General features: G+C 40.5%; 1 protein-coding gene across 1 annotated transcript in view; it reads left to right on the top strand.

Annotated features, from left to right (window-relative positions):
• The window catches only part of ntrk3a (neurotrophic tyrosine kinase, receptor, type 3a), a 182828-nt gene extending 163350 nt beyond the window's left edge, over positions 1-19478 (top strand). The window contains exons 14-17 of the mRNA XM_060885033.1: positions 394-566; positions 3104-3347; positions 15116-15274; positions 19247-19478. Of these exons, the coding sequence (XP_060741016.1) occupies positions 394-566; positions 3104-3347; positions 15116-15274; positions 19247-19432 (762 nt within the window). The 3' untranslated portion in view covers positions 19433-19478. The remainder of the gene's footprint in view (positions 1-393; positions 567-3103; positions 3348-15115; positions 15275-19246) is intronic.
• The last annotated feature ends 223 nt before the right edge of the window (positions 19479-19701 follow it).

The raw sequence follows: 19701 nt of genomic DNA, 5'->3' as shown, positions 1-19701 counted from the left end.
TAAACACATCGGTTTTCAATCTCCACCTTAGTTCTGCTCTCTAATTGGTGTTCAGGTGGTGATTAATTCTCTCTATCAGCAGCTCTGACTGTAGATCAGATTTATATTAATGCGCTTGTTATTGTTTCTATAGCAACGACTGGTTCTCAGGGACGTGTTAAGTCGTAGAAACGGTGAAGGAGAAATGTGTTTATTTCTGTAACGTATAGAAAGAGTCTTCAGTTCCAGTTGAATCTTTAACCTTTCAGTATAAAATGTAACTATAAAGGGTTAAAAACTATGACGGTGATTAATGTAGCGTTACATCTTTGCTGATACAAAGTGCAGGAACTGGAAACTCCTTCTAGGGTTCCTCAGCACTGTAGCATGTCATCGTCCGTGTTGTGTGTTTAGACTCTGAAGGATCCCACGCTGGCGGCAAGGAAGGATTTCCAGCGCGAGGCCGAGCTCCTCACCAACCTGCAGCACGAGCACATCGTGAAGTTCTACGGCGTTTGCGTGGACGGAGATCCGCTCATCATGGTGTTCGAATACATGAAGCATGGAGATCTCAACAAGTTCCTCAGGTACGTACCTCGCTCAAGATCTTCAGCTTTCTGTGGACCAACCTCAACTCAATAAATCTAACAAATAAAATAAAAATATTGGGTTTCAAAAGGTTCCAAATCGTTCAGAACTGATAAACTTCCTAATGATCGTCCTAATGAAGATTTTTCATCTAAACCTCTCCAGCCTGTGAACTTCTCCAGAGATGTTATGAAGGATCCGTTTATTGTATCAAAGACGAAGCTGAGAGAGTTTTATTATCTAATTCAGTGAAATTGCTGTCGTATAAAGAAACCGTTTGAGATCCAGAACATCACGGATCTCAGCTGCAACCGATCAGAGGAGACGTTACCGAGCAGCGTTACTTTTTTAGCCTGTCATATTTGTTGATAAAGAACATAAACATCTACTAAACTATGAACATCTACACTGGAGTATATGATGGAGTCTTAAATCAGATGAGTTTAGGATCATATCAGTACTAAATACAGTACGCTAAGTAAGTTATGCTGAGTTCCTGCCTCCGTAACACAACTTGAACGCTTCATCAAACGGTGTGTTGAGTCCAGCAGACTTCCGTGGATGCTTAATCTGATAGCTGCTTTAGAGTAATGACCTAAAAGCTCATCCCTTCTTTATTATCCAGAGCCCCAGTGAGCGTTCTCGTCTCTCCCGTGTGTTTATTTGCACTCGCACTCGTAGCCGTGGGTGTGATCCGCTCGGCTCTTGTGATCTTTCACGTGTAATATTTAATCGCTTTTATGAAAATCTGACACCGACTGCGGCCTTTCTGTGTTGTACCGATGGTGACGAGAAATGGGACAAGACGAAGGAGTGCATTTCATTTCCTGTCATCTCTCTCTCTCTCTCTCTCTCTCTCTCTCTCTCTCTCCCCGGCGCGAGTGATCAGAGCATGATGGATGAGGTAAAAGCTTTCTGCAGAGGAACTGCACAAGAAACAGAACACGAGATGATACACTGCGTACATCGGTTCTGACAAGGCCCGTCCTGGGAGCACGAATCATTCTGCAACTCCCACTGCCTGGATTAAGAGGATAACATGATGACACCAGATCTCACACACACACACACACACACACACACACACACACACACACACAGCTGAGAGCGATGCTCCCGGGTCCCCTCGAGTTCCTGCATGCTGCTGCGTTGGCACAGAGCGGCGGTTCTGCATGATGGAGAGCGTTCGTGACGGGAATGCAGGCCGTTTGAGGAGGATGATGAACGCCGTCAGCGTTACAATAACCATCAAGCGTTCAGCTTTCTGATGTTCCACATGTTCATTACAGTCACTAGAGTGTGCTGCGTTCTGATTGGCTGATTGCAGGACCAACACTAGCTTCTTAGGCGTTATATAAACACTGTGTTTTATTTTCATGTTATATTCACACTGATTTCACATTTTGTTAAACATTAATCAATGTAACATTAATTAGATTTTATATTTCATATATTTCGTTTTTATGTATTAAATACATTTTATAGATTTTAATAATTATGCTATTATTTAATTAAATATTTTCTATTAAACATGCAGAAAAGTTTAAATATGATAAAGACATTCCATCAGGTTAAGAAAATAAAATAAATACAACTTTCACTCGCTAGGTTAGCTTTCACTCGCTAGGTTAGCTTTCATTTGCTACGTTAGCTTTCACTCGCTAGGTTAGCTTTCATTCTTTAGGTTAGCTTTCAGTCGCTAGGTTAGCTTTCATTCTCTAGGTTAGCTTTCATTCTCTAGGTTAGCTTTCATTCTCTAGGTTAGCTTTCATTCGCTAGGTTAGCTTTCACTCGCTAGGTTAGCTTTCACTCGCTAGGTTAGCTTTCACTCGCTAGGTTAGCTTTCATTCACTAGGTTAGCTTTCACTCACTAGTTTAGCTTTCACTCGCTAGGTTAGCTAGGTTAGCTTTCACTCGCTAGGTTAGCTTTCACTCGCTAGGTTAGCTTTCATTTTCTAGGCTAACTTTCATTCGCTAGGTTAGCTTTCACTCACTAGGTTAGCTGTGCTAGTGTCAAAGTTCAGCAATAAAATGAATACTTTTCTCCATTCTTTTGGATCCGTATTCAGGAGCAACATTATGATGTCATCAAAATAGTGCCAGCCAATCACAGTCTAGCTATGTGGCTAAGTGTATAGGTTAAGCTACATTGCTATGTGTTTCACGGTAGTAACCTACAGAAATTTTTACAGTAACGTAGACACAGTGTAGACACCGAACATTTACATTTACATTTACATCATGTGACAGACGCCGTTATCCAGAGCGACGTACATAAGTGCTTAAATCTCTAACATTGAATACATTAATGCTGGATCACTAAGTTACATACTTAAGATACCATGAGTTTAAAACATTTGTTCAGAGTTACAATGAAAAAGTGTCAAAGGTTGTTTTTGTTTTTTTTTAAATACAAAAGATAAGGAAAGAAGTGCTAGTTGAAGTGTTTCCTGAATAAGTAGGTCTTCAACAGCCGTTTGAAAATATCCATCATCACGTGTCATAATGAAGTGATGCTGGTTGTGTTTTCTGACAGAGCTCACGGCCCTGACGCCATGATCCTGGTTGACGGACAGCCGCTGCAGACGAACGGAGAGCTGGGTCTGTCCCAGATGCTGCACATAGCCACTCAGATTGCAGCAGGTATGGTGTACCTGGGGTCTCAGCACTTTGTACACCGAGATCTGGCAACACGCAACTGCCTGGTGGGGAACGGGCTGCTGGTCAAGATCGGAGACTTCGGAATGTCCAGAGACATCTACAGTACTGATTACTACAGGGTGAGTCGGGAATCTCATACTATACACTATACACTACACTCTGTACACTACACACTATACACTACACACTATACACTACACACTATACACTACACACTATACACTACACTCTGTACACTATACACTACACACTATACACTACACACTATACACTACACTCTGTACACTATACACTATACACTACACACTATACACTACACACTATACACTACACACTATACACTACACTCTGTACACTATACACTATACACTACACACTATACACTACACTCTGTACACTACACTCTATACACTATACACTACACTCTGTACACTACACACTATACACTACACTCTGTACACTATACACTATACACTACACACTATACACTACACACTATACACTACACTCTGTACACTACACACTATACACTACACACTATACACTACACACTATACACTACACTCTGTACACTATACACTATACACTACACACTATACACTACACTCTGTACACTATACACTATACACTACACTCTGTACACTACACACTATACACTACACTCTGTACACTACACACTATACACTACACTCTGTACACTACACTCTGTACACTATACACTATACACTACACTCTGTACACTACACACTATACACTACACACTATACACTACACTCTGTACACTACACTCTGTACACTACACACTATACACTACACTCTGTACACTACACTCTATACACTACACACTATACACTACACTCTGTACACTACACTCTGTACACTACACACTATACACTACACACTATACACTACACTCTGTACACTTCACACTATACACTACACACTATACACTACACACTATACACTACACTCTGTACACTACACTCTGTACACTACACACTATACACTACACTCTGTACACTACACTCTATACACTACACACTATACACTACACTCTGTACACTACACTCTGTACACTACACACTATACACTACACACTATACACTACACTCTGTACACTACACACTATACACTACACTCTGTACACTACACTCTGTACACTATACACTATACACTACACTCTGTACACTACACACTATACACTACACACTATACACTACACTCTGTACACTACACTCTGTACACTACACACTATACACTACACTCTGTACACTACACTCTATACACTACACACTATACACTACACTCTGTACACTACACACTATACACTACACACTATACACTACACTCTGTACACTTCACACTATACACTACACACTATACACTACACACTATACACTACACACTATACACTACACACTACACACTATACACTACACTCTATACACTTCACACTATACACTACACTCTATACACTACACACAACACAGTACACTCTATACACTTCACACTATACACTACACTCTATACACTTCACACTATACACTACACACTATACACTACACTCTATACACTTCACACTATACACTACACTCTATACACTACACACGACACAGTACACTCTATACACTTCACACTATACACTACACACTATACACTACACACTATACACTACACTCTATACACTTCACACTATACACTACACTCTGTACACTTCACACTATACACTACACTCTGTACACTTCACACAACACAGTACACTCTATACACTTCACACTATACACTACACTCTGTACACTTCACACTATACACTACACTCTGTACACTTCACACTATACACTACACTCTATACACTACACACAACACAGTACACTCTATACACTTCACACTATACACTACACTCTGTACACTTCACACAACTCAGTACACTCTGTACACTTCACACTATACACTACACTCTGTACACTTCACACTATACACTACACTCTGTACACTTCACACTATACACTACACTCTGTACACTTCACACTATACACTACACTCTGTACACTTCACACTATACACTACACTCTGTACACTTCACACAACACAGTACACTCTATACACTACACACTATACACAACACTCTATACACTACACACTATACACTACACTCTATACACTACACTCTGTACACTACACACAACACAGTACACTCTATACACTACACACAACACAGTACACTCTATACACTACACTGTATACACTACACACTGTACACTACACTCAACACAGTACACTCTATACATTACACTCTATACACTACACTCCATACACTACACACTACAGTCTATACACTACACTTCATACATTACATATTACAGTCTATACACTACACATTACACTTTATACACTACACACTATACACTACACACCAGACTCTATACACTACACATTACACTTTATACACTACACACTATACACTACACACCAGACTCTATACACTACACACCGCACTCTATACACTACACACTATACACTACACACCACACTGTATACACTACACACTATACACTACACACCACACTCTATACACTACACACCACACTCTATACACTGCACACTATACACTACACACCACACTCTATACACTACACACTACACTCTATACACTACACATTACACTTTCTAAACTACACTCTATACACACAACACTCCATACACTACACACTGCAGTCTATACACTATACTCTATACACAACAGTCTATACACTACACACTACATTCTATAAACTGCCGTCTACACTCTATACACTACACACTATACACTACACACTACACACTACACACTACACTCTTCTGTACAGAATCTTGTAACAGGCTACAACGAACCCTGAACGATTCTTTAGATTCAGTTAGACCAATATTATGGGTTCCTCGGGTGAAGAGCCAGATAGATCCCTCCAAGGGAGACAGAGGACCCTGGAACCAGTGTTCTGTAAAGCTGCTTTGAGACGATGCCCATTGTTAAAAGCGCTATACAATTGAATCTTCATCTTCATCTTCATGTAGTTTCTCAGCAACGGCAGAACGTGTGCATCACAACAACGTCAGCATTATTTTATACCATAAAGTCTTGTGTTATTCAGCGTCATGACGAAGTGTTTGTCTGCATTATTACACCTGCTCGTGAACTCTATTAGCTCTGCTTCAAATAAAAAGAAATATCATGCTGCATTTCTTTCCCCAGCATGTTATTTATCTTTGCAGCAGACCTGAACTAAACTGCAACACACCTCGCTCTGTAATGGGTTTGGAACTCAGATTTATCTCCCATAAAGACGCCATGAGCAGAACGAGGTGATTAATTAAACTTTCACATGGCCACACAGTCCACATTCATTCTGGATCTGGGCAGTGAAACGCTGATCGATTGATAATTACTCGCCTAAACTCGCCTCATGTTTCATTTCTCTGGGACAGACGGGAATATCCTCTCATAAACGCAGCCTGTGGCTCTTTGTGTAGCAGATCTCTCTGTTTATGCCCTTACACACACACCCACCCACACACACGCACGCACACACACACACACACGTGCGCGCACACACACACACACACACACACGCACGCACACACACACACACACACGCGCGCGCGCGCACACACACACACACCCCCACACACGCGCGTGCACACACACACATACACACACGGACACACGCACGCACACACACACCCACACACACACACACACACACACACACTGCATTCAAATGAAATGCTGAAAACGTTATTTCATGACTAATAAATAATTCATAGAGATACTGACTTACATAAAGGTAAATAAAACTAATTAAGCTTTTTTTTAATATTCACTCATTTAACTGAAAATTAATAAGATTTATATTTCATAGTTTTATATGATTATGTTAAAACATTAATAAATAATTTAAAGTAATGAACAGATAATAACATTTTAGCTAAATGTTTGTTAGTATTATTATTTGTAATAACACAACAGTAAAGATTCTTTATTATTATTATTATTATTATTATTATTATTATTATTATTATACTGATATAAATCTACACACAGTCATTTCTTGAGTAATTAAGTCATATTTATTTGTGTTTGTTTTGATTATTCATCTATTTATTCATCCATATTTAATTTTTTATTTTATTTTTATTCTTTTTGTTTGTCTCTTTATTTATTTCTTTTTATTGAAATATTTATCTCACATTCGCAATGAAATAATGTTTAATGTTTAAAATGTTATTATTTTTATTAGTCTTGTGTTTGAGTAAAGTCTGCTAAAGGAATATTATTTTATTCCTATAATATTAATATTATTTTTATTAAACACATTTCTAACAACTTGATTTTTTTCTCCTGTTTAAGGTCTTTTTTTCTTTTCTTAACAGAACTATGATTTAATTATGAACAATAGTGAAATCAGTTCTGTTAAGAAAAGAAAAAAGAAAAACACTTTAAAATAATAATCAATCACAGGATAGAGAGACACAGATTAACCCAGTGGGAGTAAAGTTTACTAAATGATAATTTACATAATTTATCTTTCCAGGTTGATTTTGAGGAAATCAAGTGGGTTGTGAATTTGTGTGTTTGTTTCCTTCAGCAATCTGATTTTTAACATAACAAACAGATGTAATTAGGAATCTCTGTGAATCCGACACGATTCCGTAGCTGCTGCATTAAACGAGCCTTTTGCAGCTGTCACAGTGATTTCAGGACTGAACACGGCATTGCGCTCAGACACAAGTTCAATTAACCCACATTACAGCCAACATGCGCACAACGACAACGCTGCCGTCACACTTCATATCAATCACCACTTCCCTTCTTCTCACGCTGCACATCCAACGGGCAAAGAAGAAGGGAAACAAGCAGGAGCGAGAGAAAGAACGTTAACAGAAAGAACAGCTACGGGGTCGATGTATAGAGCGATAAGGAATTTAATCCTAACTTAAAAAACTTCATTGTAAAGAAAATATAAAAAACAAGAATATGTATTTTAATGTAGATAGATGTTAATAAATTGTATTTTATATTGTACTGAACCGTAACTGTTGTTAAAGGTGCAGGTCACATGGAATTCTGGGAATTTCTGGAGCCAAAGAATGGAATCATCATGAAACTAAAAGAACAAAGGTGCTGAGAACAAAGAACCATAAAGAACATGAGAGCAGAGGGACTTGGAAACATGTCCCTCCAACCTGGAGCATAAAATAATGATGGAAACCATAAAAATATTGACGAGACCCTAAAAGTGAAGATCCTGAGAACTTGTGACCCAGGAAATATATTGTTGATAAATAAGGCCAAGTGAATATCGTGGGGGGAGGGGGGCCCTTAGTGGTTAGCACGTTCTCCTCACACCTCCAGGGTTGGGGGTTCGATTCCCACCTCCGCCTTGTGTGTGTGGAGTTTGCATGTTCTCCCCGTGCCTCGGGGGTTTCCTCCGGGTACTCCGGTTTCCTCCCCCGGTCCAAAGACATGCATGGTAGGTTGATTGGCATCTCTGGAAAATTGTCCGTAGTGTGTGATTGTGTGAGTGAATGAGAGTGTGTGTGTGATGCGCCCTGTGATGGGTTGGCACTCCGTCCAGGGTGTATCCTGCCTTGATGCCCGATGACGCCTGAGATAGTTCGGATAAGCGGTAGAAGATGAATGAATGAATGAATGAATACTGTATTAGGGTCTTTTTACACCTGGTCACTTCATGTGTTTTCTGTGATCTGATATCTACCCGATGGTAAAAAGACCAGGTCTAAATGCCCTCCGAAACGTTTTGGAGACGGATATAAATCCGGTGGTACAAACCCCTTCAGGAGGTGGTCTGGGACGCGTTTCAGATGAAACTGGACAGATGTAAATGAATGTGGTTGTTCAAGCCACATACGTCAGCGCTATACTCCTCCCAAACGGAAGTACGTCACTCGCATGTACATCGTGAATGAAACAACGACACGCAGGGTTGGAGCACTCGTGAAACGCAGGCGCTTATTGCTCTTTGGAGCGATGAAAGCGTCCAACAAAAGCTTCATAAAACATATATTGATCACGTTCTGAAAACCGCATACACCAAAGCGTGTTCCATTTCAATTACCCCGGAAATAAGGTAAAATATATTTGCATTTTGGGCGGGAGTACTGTAAGTGAGTAATGTAAATGGAACAGTTTTAACAAATCAGATAGCTATCGGATCAGAGAAAACACATGAAGTGACCGGGTGTAAAAAGGCCCTCAGACTCTGAGTAGAAAACTATAAGAGCCTCTAAAAGGTATATAAGTGTCTCACATCCAATATCACATCAAGAACTTGGGAACATTGGACAACAGAATGCTTGGAAAAATATGGGATTCAAGAAATATAGAATACTGGAAAGATGCTGGGAATGTACTGTAGGATATAAAAATGACTCATGCAGGACCCTGGGAATATAATACAGAACAGAGTATATGAGGAAAACTTTAGATCATGGAAAAATCGGATGCTAGAAGACAAGTCTCTGGAAACATGTGAACCTTGGAAGAACCAGAGAACCAGAGAACCAGGAATATAAGTTTATGTATGTTTCTAAAAATTCAGCTCAAGATGAATTTCAGCTGGCAACATTTTATTAGTCTTTCTGTGTGTGTGTGTGTGTGTGTGTGTGTCATCTTTCCCATGAGCCATTCACCAGATTAGCCATGCTATTGATTTAGCGACACAATTGCAGCATGACTCACTTCCTGTTCTCAGCATGTCAAATGCGTTCTAATTGTTCTGCCTTTCAATACGCTGCCCTTTCCAGATTGCATTGACGCTGCTTGTCACCTTCCCCGTCGTCCGTAATTCTGTTTCCAGACGAGTCCCCCGCCGACGCCCCCCGCTGCATTTATCTGCACCGTGTTGTTCCATGCAGGAAGGAGCTGCTGGGAGATAGCCAGGCACAAATGAATTAGATTAATAAAAAGCTAATCCATTCATTTAGCCTTCACAATGTGCTGCCACAAACACTCAAACACTGAAAAAACACTTGCTAACAAAAATAAAACGACGTTTTTAATAAGCAACAGAAAAAACAACAACCAATCCGTTCACTTTCTATATGCTGTGCACTTTATATAATATCGTATCATAAGAAGTTGTGCAAGTAAACACAGATATCCTGTTCATGACGTTCACAGTTTCAGCCTCACGTAGATTGTTAAAATCATCATGTAATCTTCTCCTCTGGCTCATCAGGTGACGTTAATGATTTCTTCTCCTTAACTGACTTAGTACAGGTCAAAAATACTGATTACAAAAGGACAAAACAATCACTGGCATAAAGACAAACTACTGACTAGCAAAATCCAAGCTATCAAGAAACCACATTGTTCAGTAAAGAAAAGATAAAATAATCACTGTCTAAAAGATAAAACACTATCAAAATATATTAATATTAACAAGCAACAAGACAAAACAGTCACTAGCAAAAGTACGCTAGCTAATATAAAAGGTTATGTTCAATAAAAGGCCATAACACCGACTAGCAAAATGGCTAAAACTCTTGCTAAGCCAAAATGCTCAGTAGAAAAACAGGGCTCTCAAGTTTTGAAGACAGGTAAGAGTGACATTTCCAACCCACCAGCACCACCCCACCAAAGAAAAGAGGGAGAGAGAGAGAGAGAGAGAGAGAGAGAGAGAGAGAGAGAGAGAGAGAGAGAGAGAGAGATTATGGCTGGTGGTGTTTATTGTAAGTGTTTGTTACCTTTTTGGACTCCTTTATCATTTGTAATGTTGCTCCCATATAAAACAGTCCAGCACAAGCCCAGACATTTTTAGGGTCATGATTGAGGACAATGTCCCGTCCAGAGACAAGCTGTTTCGTGTTGAGGTTTTGTTCAAACCGTGTTTTTTTTTTCTTTTCATTGTTTGTTGCGTTAAATCTTACCCAGATACAATAGTGCTATTTTCTGATTGGCTATTGTGTAGCCTCTTTTTTGATTGGCTGATAAGTGTCAGGATCGACTAAGAGCTCCAGAGGAGACGCGCTTGATTCCTGCCCGGTTCCATAGAGACAGCGGTGCGGACTGATACATTTTGTGCGCTGCGGCTTATTAAATATATGATAAATAGTCCAAAGGTTTTTCTGTGTGAGAAATACGATGTGTGACGGGAGAACGTGAGAAAAGACCCAAATGAGGGACTGTCACGTTAATGCGTGACACTTGACAGCTCTGCTAAAAATATCAAAACAATTAGGAAAAAGTCAAACCTTTGACTAGCAAGAAGCCAAATATTTCTCTACTGAAAGCCGCAAACACTCACTAGCAAAAAAAGCTAAAGTATTTAGTAGTAAAAAGATAAAATGATCTCTACAGAAACGCCAAGCAGAAACAATCTAAAAGACACACTAACAAACAGCTAGATGACTGACTAGAAAAAAGTATAAAAATAAATAAATAAAAAAGTAAAAAAAAAAATTACGTAAACTCTGAATAGCAAAAAAACAAACAAACAAAAAAAAAATCACTGACTAGTGTACAAAATCACACTTGGTACATGTCCATGTGAGGCAGTTAGAGAGACGAGCAGGAGAAATATGGTGGCAGAAAGAGAGCTGATGTCTGTTTGTTCCACCTCATTGGCATCTCCGTTATGAGCTGTCTCCTGAGATGAAGGGATCACTGTGAACCGAGAGCAGGGACGCGTATCTGATGATCGCACTGGCCCTGTTCCCTTGTTTCCTCACATCAATTTGGTAGAACTCGCAGAACTTCCTGCTAGCAGAAAACATCGAGGAAATAGAATCAATGACCTAAAACAAGTTTTAGTATCTCATGTTAGCTACACACAACTAGCTGAATCGAAAAGTTCCTGGTCCACAGAAAATCCTTAGGTACTTTGGCACATTAACTAAATGTTGTTTAAATGATGAGTTCCTAAACGTTTCTGTTCTAAAGGTCTGGTGTCGGTCGAATACTAGGATCCCTGGTCTGATGTCACTAGTGTAGTAGGTTCCCAGGTCCTATGTTCAAAAGGTCTGATGAAACTCCTAATGATCATGTGTTTCAGAGTCCCTACATTTCAAAGGTCCCATGTTACCAAGGCTCTTTGTTCTTGGCACTTCAGGTTTCAAGGTTTCTTTCATGGAACTAAAGCTGTTCCTCATTCCTGAGTTCACAACAAGGTCTTTTGTCCTATTACTAATGTGTACTAATTCCTATGCTGGTTTGGGACAAAGACAAGAGAAGACAGGGACACACACCTTAATCCATCTTTATAACAAACACAATCTTTTTTTTTTGTTTATTTCTACTTGATTATTTGATTTTTAATAGCAAAATTGTATTAATAAATAGCAGATTCTATAGATCTGAATAGATCTGTTGTCACACTGACTCAACACTCTCTTTAACTGATTGTGTGTGTGTGTGTGTGTGTGTGTGTGTGTGTGTGTGTGTGTGTGTGTGTGTGTGTGTGTGTGTGTGTGAACCCTTTGTTGATTGTGAACTGCACTAATGAGCTGTGTAATCAGCACACAGCTGCCACTTAAGAGATGAAAGGCACAATAACGGTGTGGCTATCTTCAAAACATCACTGTCACTGATCATGCCACAGATATAATTAACACTTTCATCCACACCAAGAGGAAACAGGCTTCAGACTAATCCGGTCTGGTGCAGTGATGATTAAAGCCACATTGTTTTATTCGATTAGTATCTGTCCAGAAGCATCACTTCATTTCTGGCTCTCAGCGCTCGGAAACTGTGAAACTCCTTTGTTTAGTATTTTTTCTCCTTTTCTCTCTCTTAATCAGTCTGTTCATTGATGTACAGTCAGTCTTGTTTCCAGGGTTCCCAACAGGTTAAGTAGCCAGGATTCTATGTTCCCAGGTTCTATATTTCCTGGGGTCCTACCTAGGTACCCATATTTCCAAAGCCACATTTTCCTGGAGACCTAATTTCCCAAAGTCCTACATTCCCAAAGTCCTACATTCCCAGAGTCCTGCATTCCCAGGATCCTACATTCCCAGAGTCCTACATTCCCAGCGTCCTACATTCCCAAAGTCCTACATTCCCAAAGTCCTACATTCCCAGAGTCCTACATTCCCAGAGTCCTACATTCCCAGGATCCTACATTCCCAGAGTCCTAAATTCCCAGTATCCTACATTCCCAGAGTCCTACATTCCCAGAGTCCTACATTCCCAGGATCCTACATTCCCAAAGTCCTACATTCCCAAAGTCCTACATTCCCAGAGTCCTACATTCCCAGAGTCCTACATTCCCAGGATCCTACATTCCCAGAGTCCTACATTCCCAGGATCCTACATTCCCAAAGTCCTACATTCCCAAAGTCCTACATTCCCAGAGTCCTACATTCCCAGAGTCCTACATTCCCAGAGTCCTAAATTCCCAGTATCCTACATTCCCAGAGTCCTACATTCCCAGGATCCTACATTCCCAGGATCCTACATTCCCAGAGTCCTACATTCCCAGTGTCCTACAGTACATTCCCAAAGTCCTACATTCCCAAAGTCCTAAATTCCCAGAGTCCTACATTCCCAGTGTCCTACATTCCCAGTATCCTACATTCCCAGAGTCATACATTCCCAGAGTCCTACATTCCCAGTGTCCTACATTCCCAGAGTCCTACATTCCCAGAGTCCTACATTCCCAGGATCAAATGTTACCAGACTTTTATGTAACATTGGTCACCTGGAATATAGAATCTGGTATCCTACAATCTCATATCCCAGTGAACTCTGTATTCCCAGTGTCCTGTTCCTGAAGTCTTAGGTTCCCAGGTCCTATGTCTATGGCTTATATGTCCTCAGCATTGGATGTTTTCTGAGTCTTGATCATTTATTCCCACAGTCTGATATTCTCACTATCACCAGAATCCTGTCTTTCTTGACTTTTATATACATAAGGCAGTGCCTTATGTCCCCATGGCTGTATTTTCTTATTGGCTATTTTTTCCATGGTATTTAATTCCACAGGTTCTGTACTCCCAAAGCTTGACCAGGGACCTATGTTCACAATGTACTGTAACCCCAAGACCCTGTGTTCCCAGGTTAAGGATGTTAAGGATCATATTTCCATATTCAAGGTTCTGATGTTCCCAGAGAACAATTACCCTCAAGTACTTTAGTTCCTGTAGTATTTTGTTCCATTGGTTCTCTGTTCTCAGTGGTCCATGTTACAGACCCTTGTTCTAGGGACCTGAATGTCATCTATATAAAGTCTTATGTTCTTTGCTGTCCTATATTCCACCGTTCGAAGCTTTTATGCTCCCACCATTCGTAGGAGCCGATACTCTGGTCTCTATGTTGCTTTGTTGCTCCTCTAATATGAAAAAGTCTGCCATTAACTCTCATCATTCTGAAACCATGTTTGTTAAATTAATACATGTTATTTACCGTCAAAGGGTTTTTTGAGGTACAGCCTTTAGTTGTGACCCAGACCACAACCAAAACTTTGTTCACATCTACAGTATATGAGAACACAACAAGCACAAAATAGCCAGTTTATCTTAATTGATTTTCTCTGTAAAACTCGAAGGAGTCAGTAATGAGCATTCTGCTGTAATACAAATAGAAGAAAAAATATTAGGGAATTTTAAGTGGAATAGATCAAGCACTGAACACAGAAATGGGAGAATGTTTCAGTGCCACCAGCGTAATATAATAATTGCCTTCACTTGTTGTGAATGGGTGTTAATTCATCCTGCCGTAATTAGAAAAACTAATGCAGTTTCACATTTGTTGTAATGAAATTTCATAAACGGGATTTTGTCATGTTCCACTGAAGCCCATGTTCAGCAGCCAGGAGCAGTTAAATGATTCACAGCCACAGTTAACACAAGTCAGGTTGCTCTCTGACCCTCTTTTTCCTGCACGATCGAACAGGTCGGAGGTCACACCATGCTTCCGATTCGCTGGATGCCTCCTGAAAGCATAATGTACCGTAAATTCACCACCGAGAGCGATGTGTGGAGCTTCGGCGTCATCCTATGGGAGATTTTCACCTACGGCAAGCAACCGTGGTTCCAGCTCGCCAATAACGAGGTGAACACTTCATAAAACATTCGTCTTTGCTGTCTAAAAAATGGATGTAATGTTCACGAAGATCCTGAAGCTTGTAACTTTAAACACTATGTGTCTGTCTGTGTGGTATAATTAATATAATTAACAGCTTCTGACCAATCAGAATCCACAGCGATTGTACACACAGGAGAACACTACACCATCCTTACCTGTAGAAATAAATTAATACGTTTGCAGAATTATTGCTTATTTCCAGGAGGTGTCTTTTCTTTTGCACTACAGCACAATAAAAAGAAAATGTAAAAATTAATGAATGTGTTTATTTACGTTATTTATTTAACGACAGCGTTGTACACAGGCCGTGTCCCAGAGGTAATCAACGATTTCACATTTAAACAAGAAATAATCGATTAGCATTCAGGGGCTGAACACGGCGTTCAGAGGCAAAACAATTAAATAAGAATCATGATAACGAAATAGTAACAAATGCTGATTGTTTCAGAACAATGTTAGTACTGCTGGGAAAACATTATAATTATTATATCATAAAATCCCAAATCTTTGTGTGTGTGTTTCTTTGTGTTTGTTTGTGTGTGTTTGTGTTTGTGTGTGTGTTTGTTTGTGTGTGTGTGTTTGTTTGTGTGTGTGTGTGTTTGTGTGTGTTTGTTTGTGTTTGTGTGTGTTTGTATGTGTGTTTGTGTGTTTGTGTTTGTGTGTGTGTTTGTTTGTGTGTGTGTTTGTGTGTGTGTTTGTGTTTGTTTGTGTGTGTGTTTGTGTGTGTTTGTGTGTTTGTTTGTGTGTGTGTGCTTTGTGTTTGTGTGTGTGTTTGTGTGTGTGTTTGTTTGTGTGTGTTTGTGTGTGTGTGTTTGTGTGTGTGTTTGTTTGTGTGTCTGTTTGTGTGTGTTTGTGTGTGTGTGTGCTTTGTGTTTGTGTGTGTGTGTGTGTTTGTGTGTGTGTGTTTGTGTGTGTGTGTGCTTTGTGTTTGTGTGTGTGTGTTTGTGTGTGTGCTTTGTGTTTGTGTGTGTGTGTGCTTTGTGTTTGTGTGTGTGCGTTTGTGTGTGTGTGTGTTTGTGTGTGTGTGTGTGCTTTGTGTTTGTGTGTGTGAGTGTGTTTGTTTGTGTGTGTGTGCTTTGTGTTTGTGTGTGTGCGTGTGTGTTTGTGTGTGTGTGTGTGTGTGTGTGTGTGTGTGCTTTGTTATGGCTACAGCTGCTATAAAAATAAGAGTTTTTCTGGATCATCAGTCAGTGACCAGAATTCCTGTCTAAGTCCCACAGTATCAGTTCTGTTTCAGATTTAATTTTTAAACCTCGTGTTTTGTATTTGGGAGAATCATTTCTACACCTAAAATCTTTTACAGCAGTAACTAGTAAGAAATTGATTGTAAATTGAAAACGTGAAGAAAATAAATTAGACCCTGACACGTTTCCACAAATTTCAGATCGTTTCCATGCTCCGTTCGTTACTATAATCAAACCCGAAGAGATTGCTTCAGCCCGGAACACGTTAGCGTAGCATGGAGTCCACCTTCCTGCCGTGTGGTAGAAAATTCCCCATCGTCTTGTCCCACTTATTTTCCATTATCTCTGCTCTGACACCACACGTGCACCGAGTAAAATCCCACCGAGCCGAGCATCAGACGCCAAGCGAGAATTATGATGAGGCTCTATTTTAAGGGTAGCCCATGGCTAGCGTATTTAACCAGGAGTGGAATCAATTAAGGCTTAAGCCGAGATGACAGGAACGGAGCAATTAAGTGACACGAGCCACGGGTGTTAAGGCAACAATAGCTCCGAGTCAAACCGCACATAATGAGGAACGCATGACGTGTCCTGGCACCAGCTTGACTTCCTCTTGACAGAAATGTAGCACTGAAGCGCTCGAGCTGCTCCGTGTAACATGTTCCATATGTTATGAACTTGATTACACACATACATAAAAGTATTTACTCAAAATAAACATGTAAACATTATAATCGCTAAAGGCAGCGATTAAGCCAGACTTTTTACCAACAGCCGTTAGCTTGCTCCTTTTTTCCCTTTATATTGGCTACTAAGTGGATTAGCTATAACAAGCATGCTAACATAGCTAACCATGAGTAAAATCCAGGTTGGGATCATTAGCATGCTTTGGTTCCTGCAGCAGTTGTAAGTGTATTATATTTATTATGTACTGCTAGCATGACTAATACTTTAGCATCATTAGCCTGGTTAGGGTTGATGTGTAAATTCTGAGATAATAAAAGAAAAAAAAAAAAGAAAAAATCCAGTGAAGTTAGCGTGTTTTATCAGGACTAGCTTCTGTTTTTATTAGAGGAGAGAGTGAAACTAGTGAAGAAAAAGGGATGTGTTGAAGCGAGGGAATAAGTGGAGGGATGAAATGAGCAGGTAGCGCTGTAATAGCTCTCTCCACAGAGACACTCGGCACGACGCCGTGTCTTTCTAACCGTGTTTACTGTAATAAAGTAGAACACAGAGAGAACACGATCATCACGACCGTAAACACTGCTCAATTTCTTCTGAACAAAAAAACAAATCTGTGTTTACACTTCAAAAACTTAAAAAACCCACTGTCTGTCTCTCTGTCTGAGCCTCTCACTGCCTGTCTGTCTGTCTATCTGTCTCTCTGTCTATCTGTCTAAGCCTCTCACTGCCTGTCTGTCTGTCTATCTGTCTCTCTGTCTATCTGTCTGAGCCTCTCACTGCCTGTCTGTCTGTCTATCTGTCTCTCTGTCTATCTGTCTGAGCCTCTCACTGCCTGTCTGTCTGTCTATCTGTCTCTCTGTCTATCTGTCTGAGCCTCTCACTGCCTGTCTGTCTGTCTATCTGTCTCTCTGTCTATCTGTCTAAGCCTCTCACTGCCTGTCTGTCTGTCTATCTGTCTCTCTGTCTATCTGTCTGACCCTCTCACTGCCTGTCTGTCTGTCTATCTGTCTCTCTGTCTATCTGTCTAAGCCTCTCACTGCCTGTCTGTCTGTCTATCTGTCTCTCTGTCTATCTGTCTAAGCCTCTCACTGCCTGTCTGTCTGTCTATCTGTCTCTCTGTCTATCTGTCTAAGCCTCTCACTGCCTGTCTGTCTGTCTATCTGTCTCTCTGTCTATCTGTCTGAGCCTCTCACTGCCTGTCTGTCTGTCTATCTGTCTCTCTGTCTATCTGTCTGAGCCTCTCACTACCTGTCTGTCTGTCTCTCTGTCTATCTGTCTGAGCCTCTCACTATCTTTGTCTGTCTGTCTGTCTGTCTGTCTGTCTGAGCCTTTCACTGTCACTGTGTCCATCCATCTGTCTCTCTGTCTATCTGTCTGAGCCTCTCACTGCCTGTCTGTCTGTCTCTCTGTCTAAGCCTCTCACTGCCTGTCTGTCTGTCTATCTGTCTCTCTGTCTATCTGTCTGAGCCTCTCACTACCTGTCTGTCTGTCTCTCTGTCTGTCTGTCTGAGCCTCTCGCTATCTTTCTGTCTGTCTGTCTGTCTGAGCCTTTCACTGTCACTGTGTCCATCCATCTGTCTCTCTGTCTATCTGTCTGAGCCTCTCACTGTCTGTTTATCTGTCCATCTGTCTCTCTGTTTGAGCATCTCGCTATCTTTCTGTCTGTCTGTCCGTCTTTCTGTGTCAGTCTCTCTGAGCCTCTCATTGTCTGTCTGTCTTTCTCTCAGGCTCTGTCTGTCTTTCTGTCTGTCTGTCTTTCTGTCTGTCTGTCTGTCTTTCTGTCTGTCTGTCTGTCTGTCTGACTTACATAAAGTCAGTGTTCACAAGAGGGATTTTATCATCCTATGAAGACATGAAATATGTATTCTTCATAAAATATCTATCTATCTATCTATCTATCTATCTATCTATCTATCTATCTATCTATCTATCGGTTTATTAGTATAATAAGTATATTTATGTATTGTACATTTACTCACTCTCTTTTACTCTCCCTCTCTCTCTCTCTCTCTCTCTCTCTCTCTCTCTCTCTCTCTCTCTCTCTCTCTCTCTCTCTCCTCCCGCCCGACAGGTGATCGAGTGTATAACGCAGGGTCGTGTGTTGGAGCGTCCTCGTGTCTGTCCTAAGGAGGTTTATGATGTGATGTTGGGCTGCTGGCAGCGAGAACCTCAGCAGAGGCTCAACATTAAGGAGATCCAGAAAATTCTGTTTGCTTTGGGAAAAGCAGCACCAGTTTACCTGGACATCCTCGGCTGAAAGAAACCGGACCTGGACCGCATCTCTCTCTCTTTCTCTCTCTCTCTCTCTCAAATATATATTCACACACACACACACACACAGATCTGAGCAGTGGGATGGACTTAAGTGCCTGCTACACTTTTCCACACACAGGAGTCTTTATGCAGCACTTTTTCCATGTTTGTTTACCTGAAGATGGAGGAGTTTGGACCGGAACCAGAGATGGCTTTGGATTACTTTTTTTTTTTTTTTAAGCTTTTTATTTTTTTTTTTCCAAAAAACTATTT

Source organism: Tachysurus vachellii, chromosome 13 (assembly GCF_030014155.1).
Source record: "Tachysurus vachellii isolate PV-2020 chromosome 13, HZAU_Pvac_v1, whole genome shotgun sequence".
NCBI classification, from domain to species: Eukaryota; Metazoa; Chordata; class Actinopteri; order Siluriformes; family Bagridae; genus Tachysurus; species Tachysurus vachellii.
The sequence above is the reverse complement of the archived record's forward strand: the minus strand, read 5'-3'. Positions and strand labels throughout refer to the sequence as shown.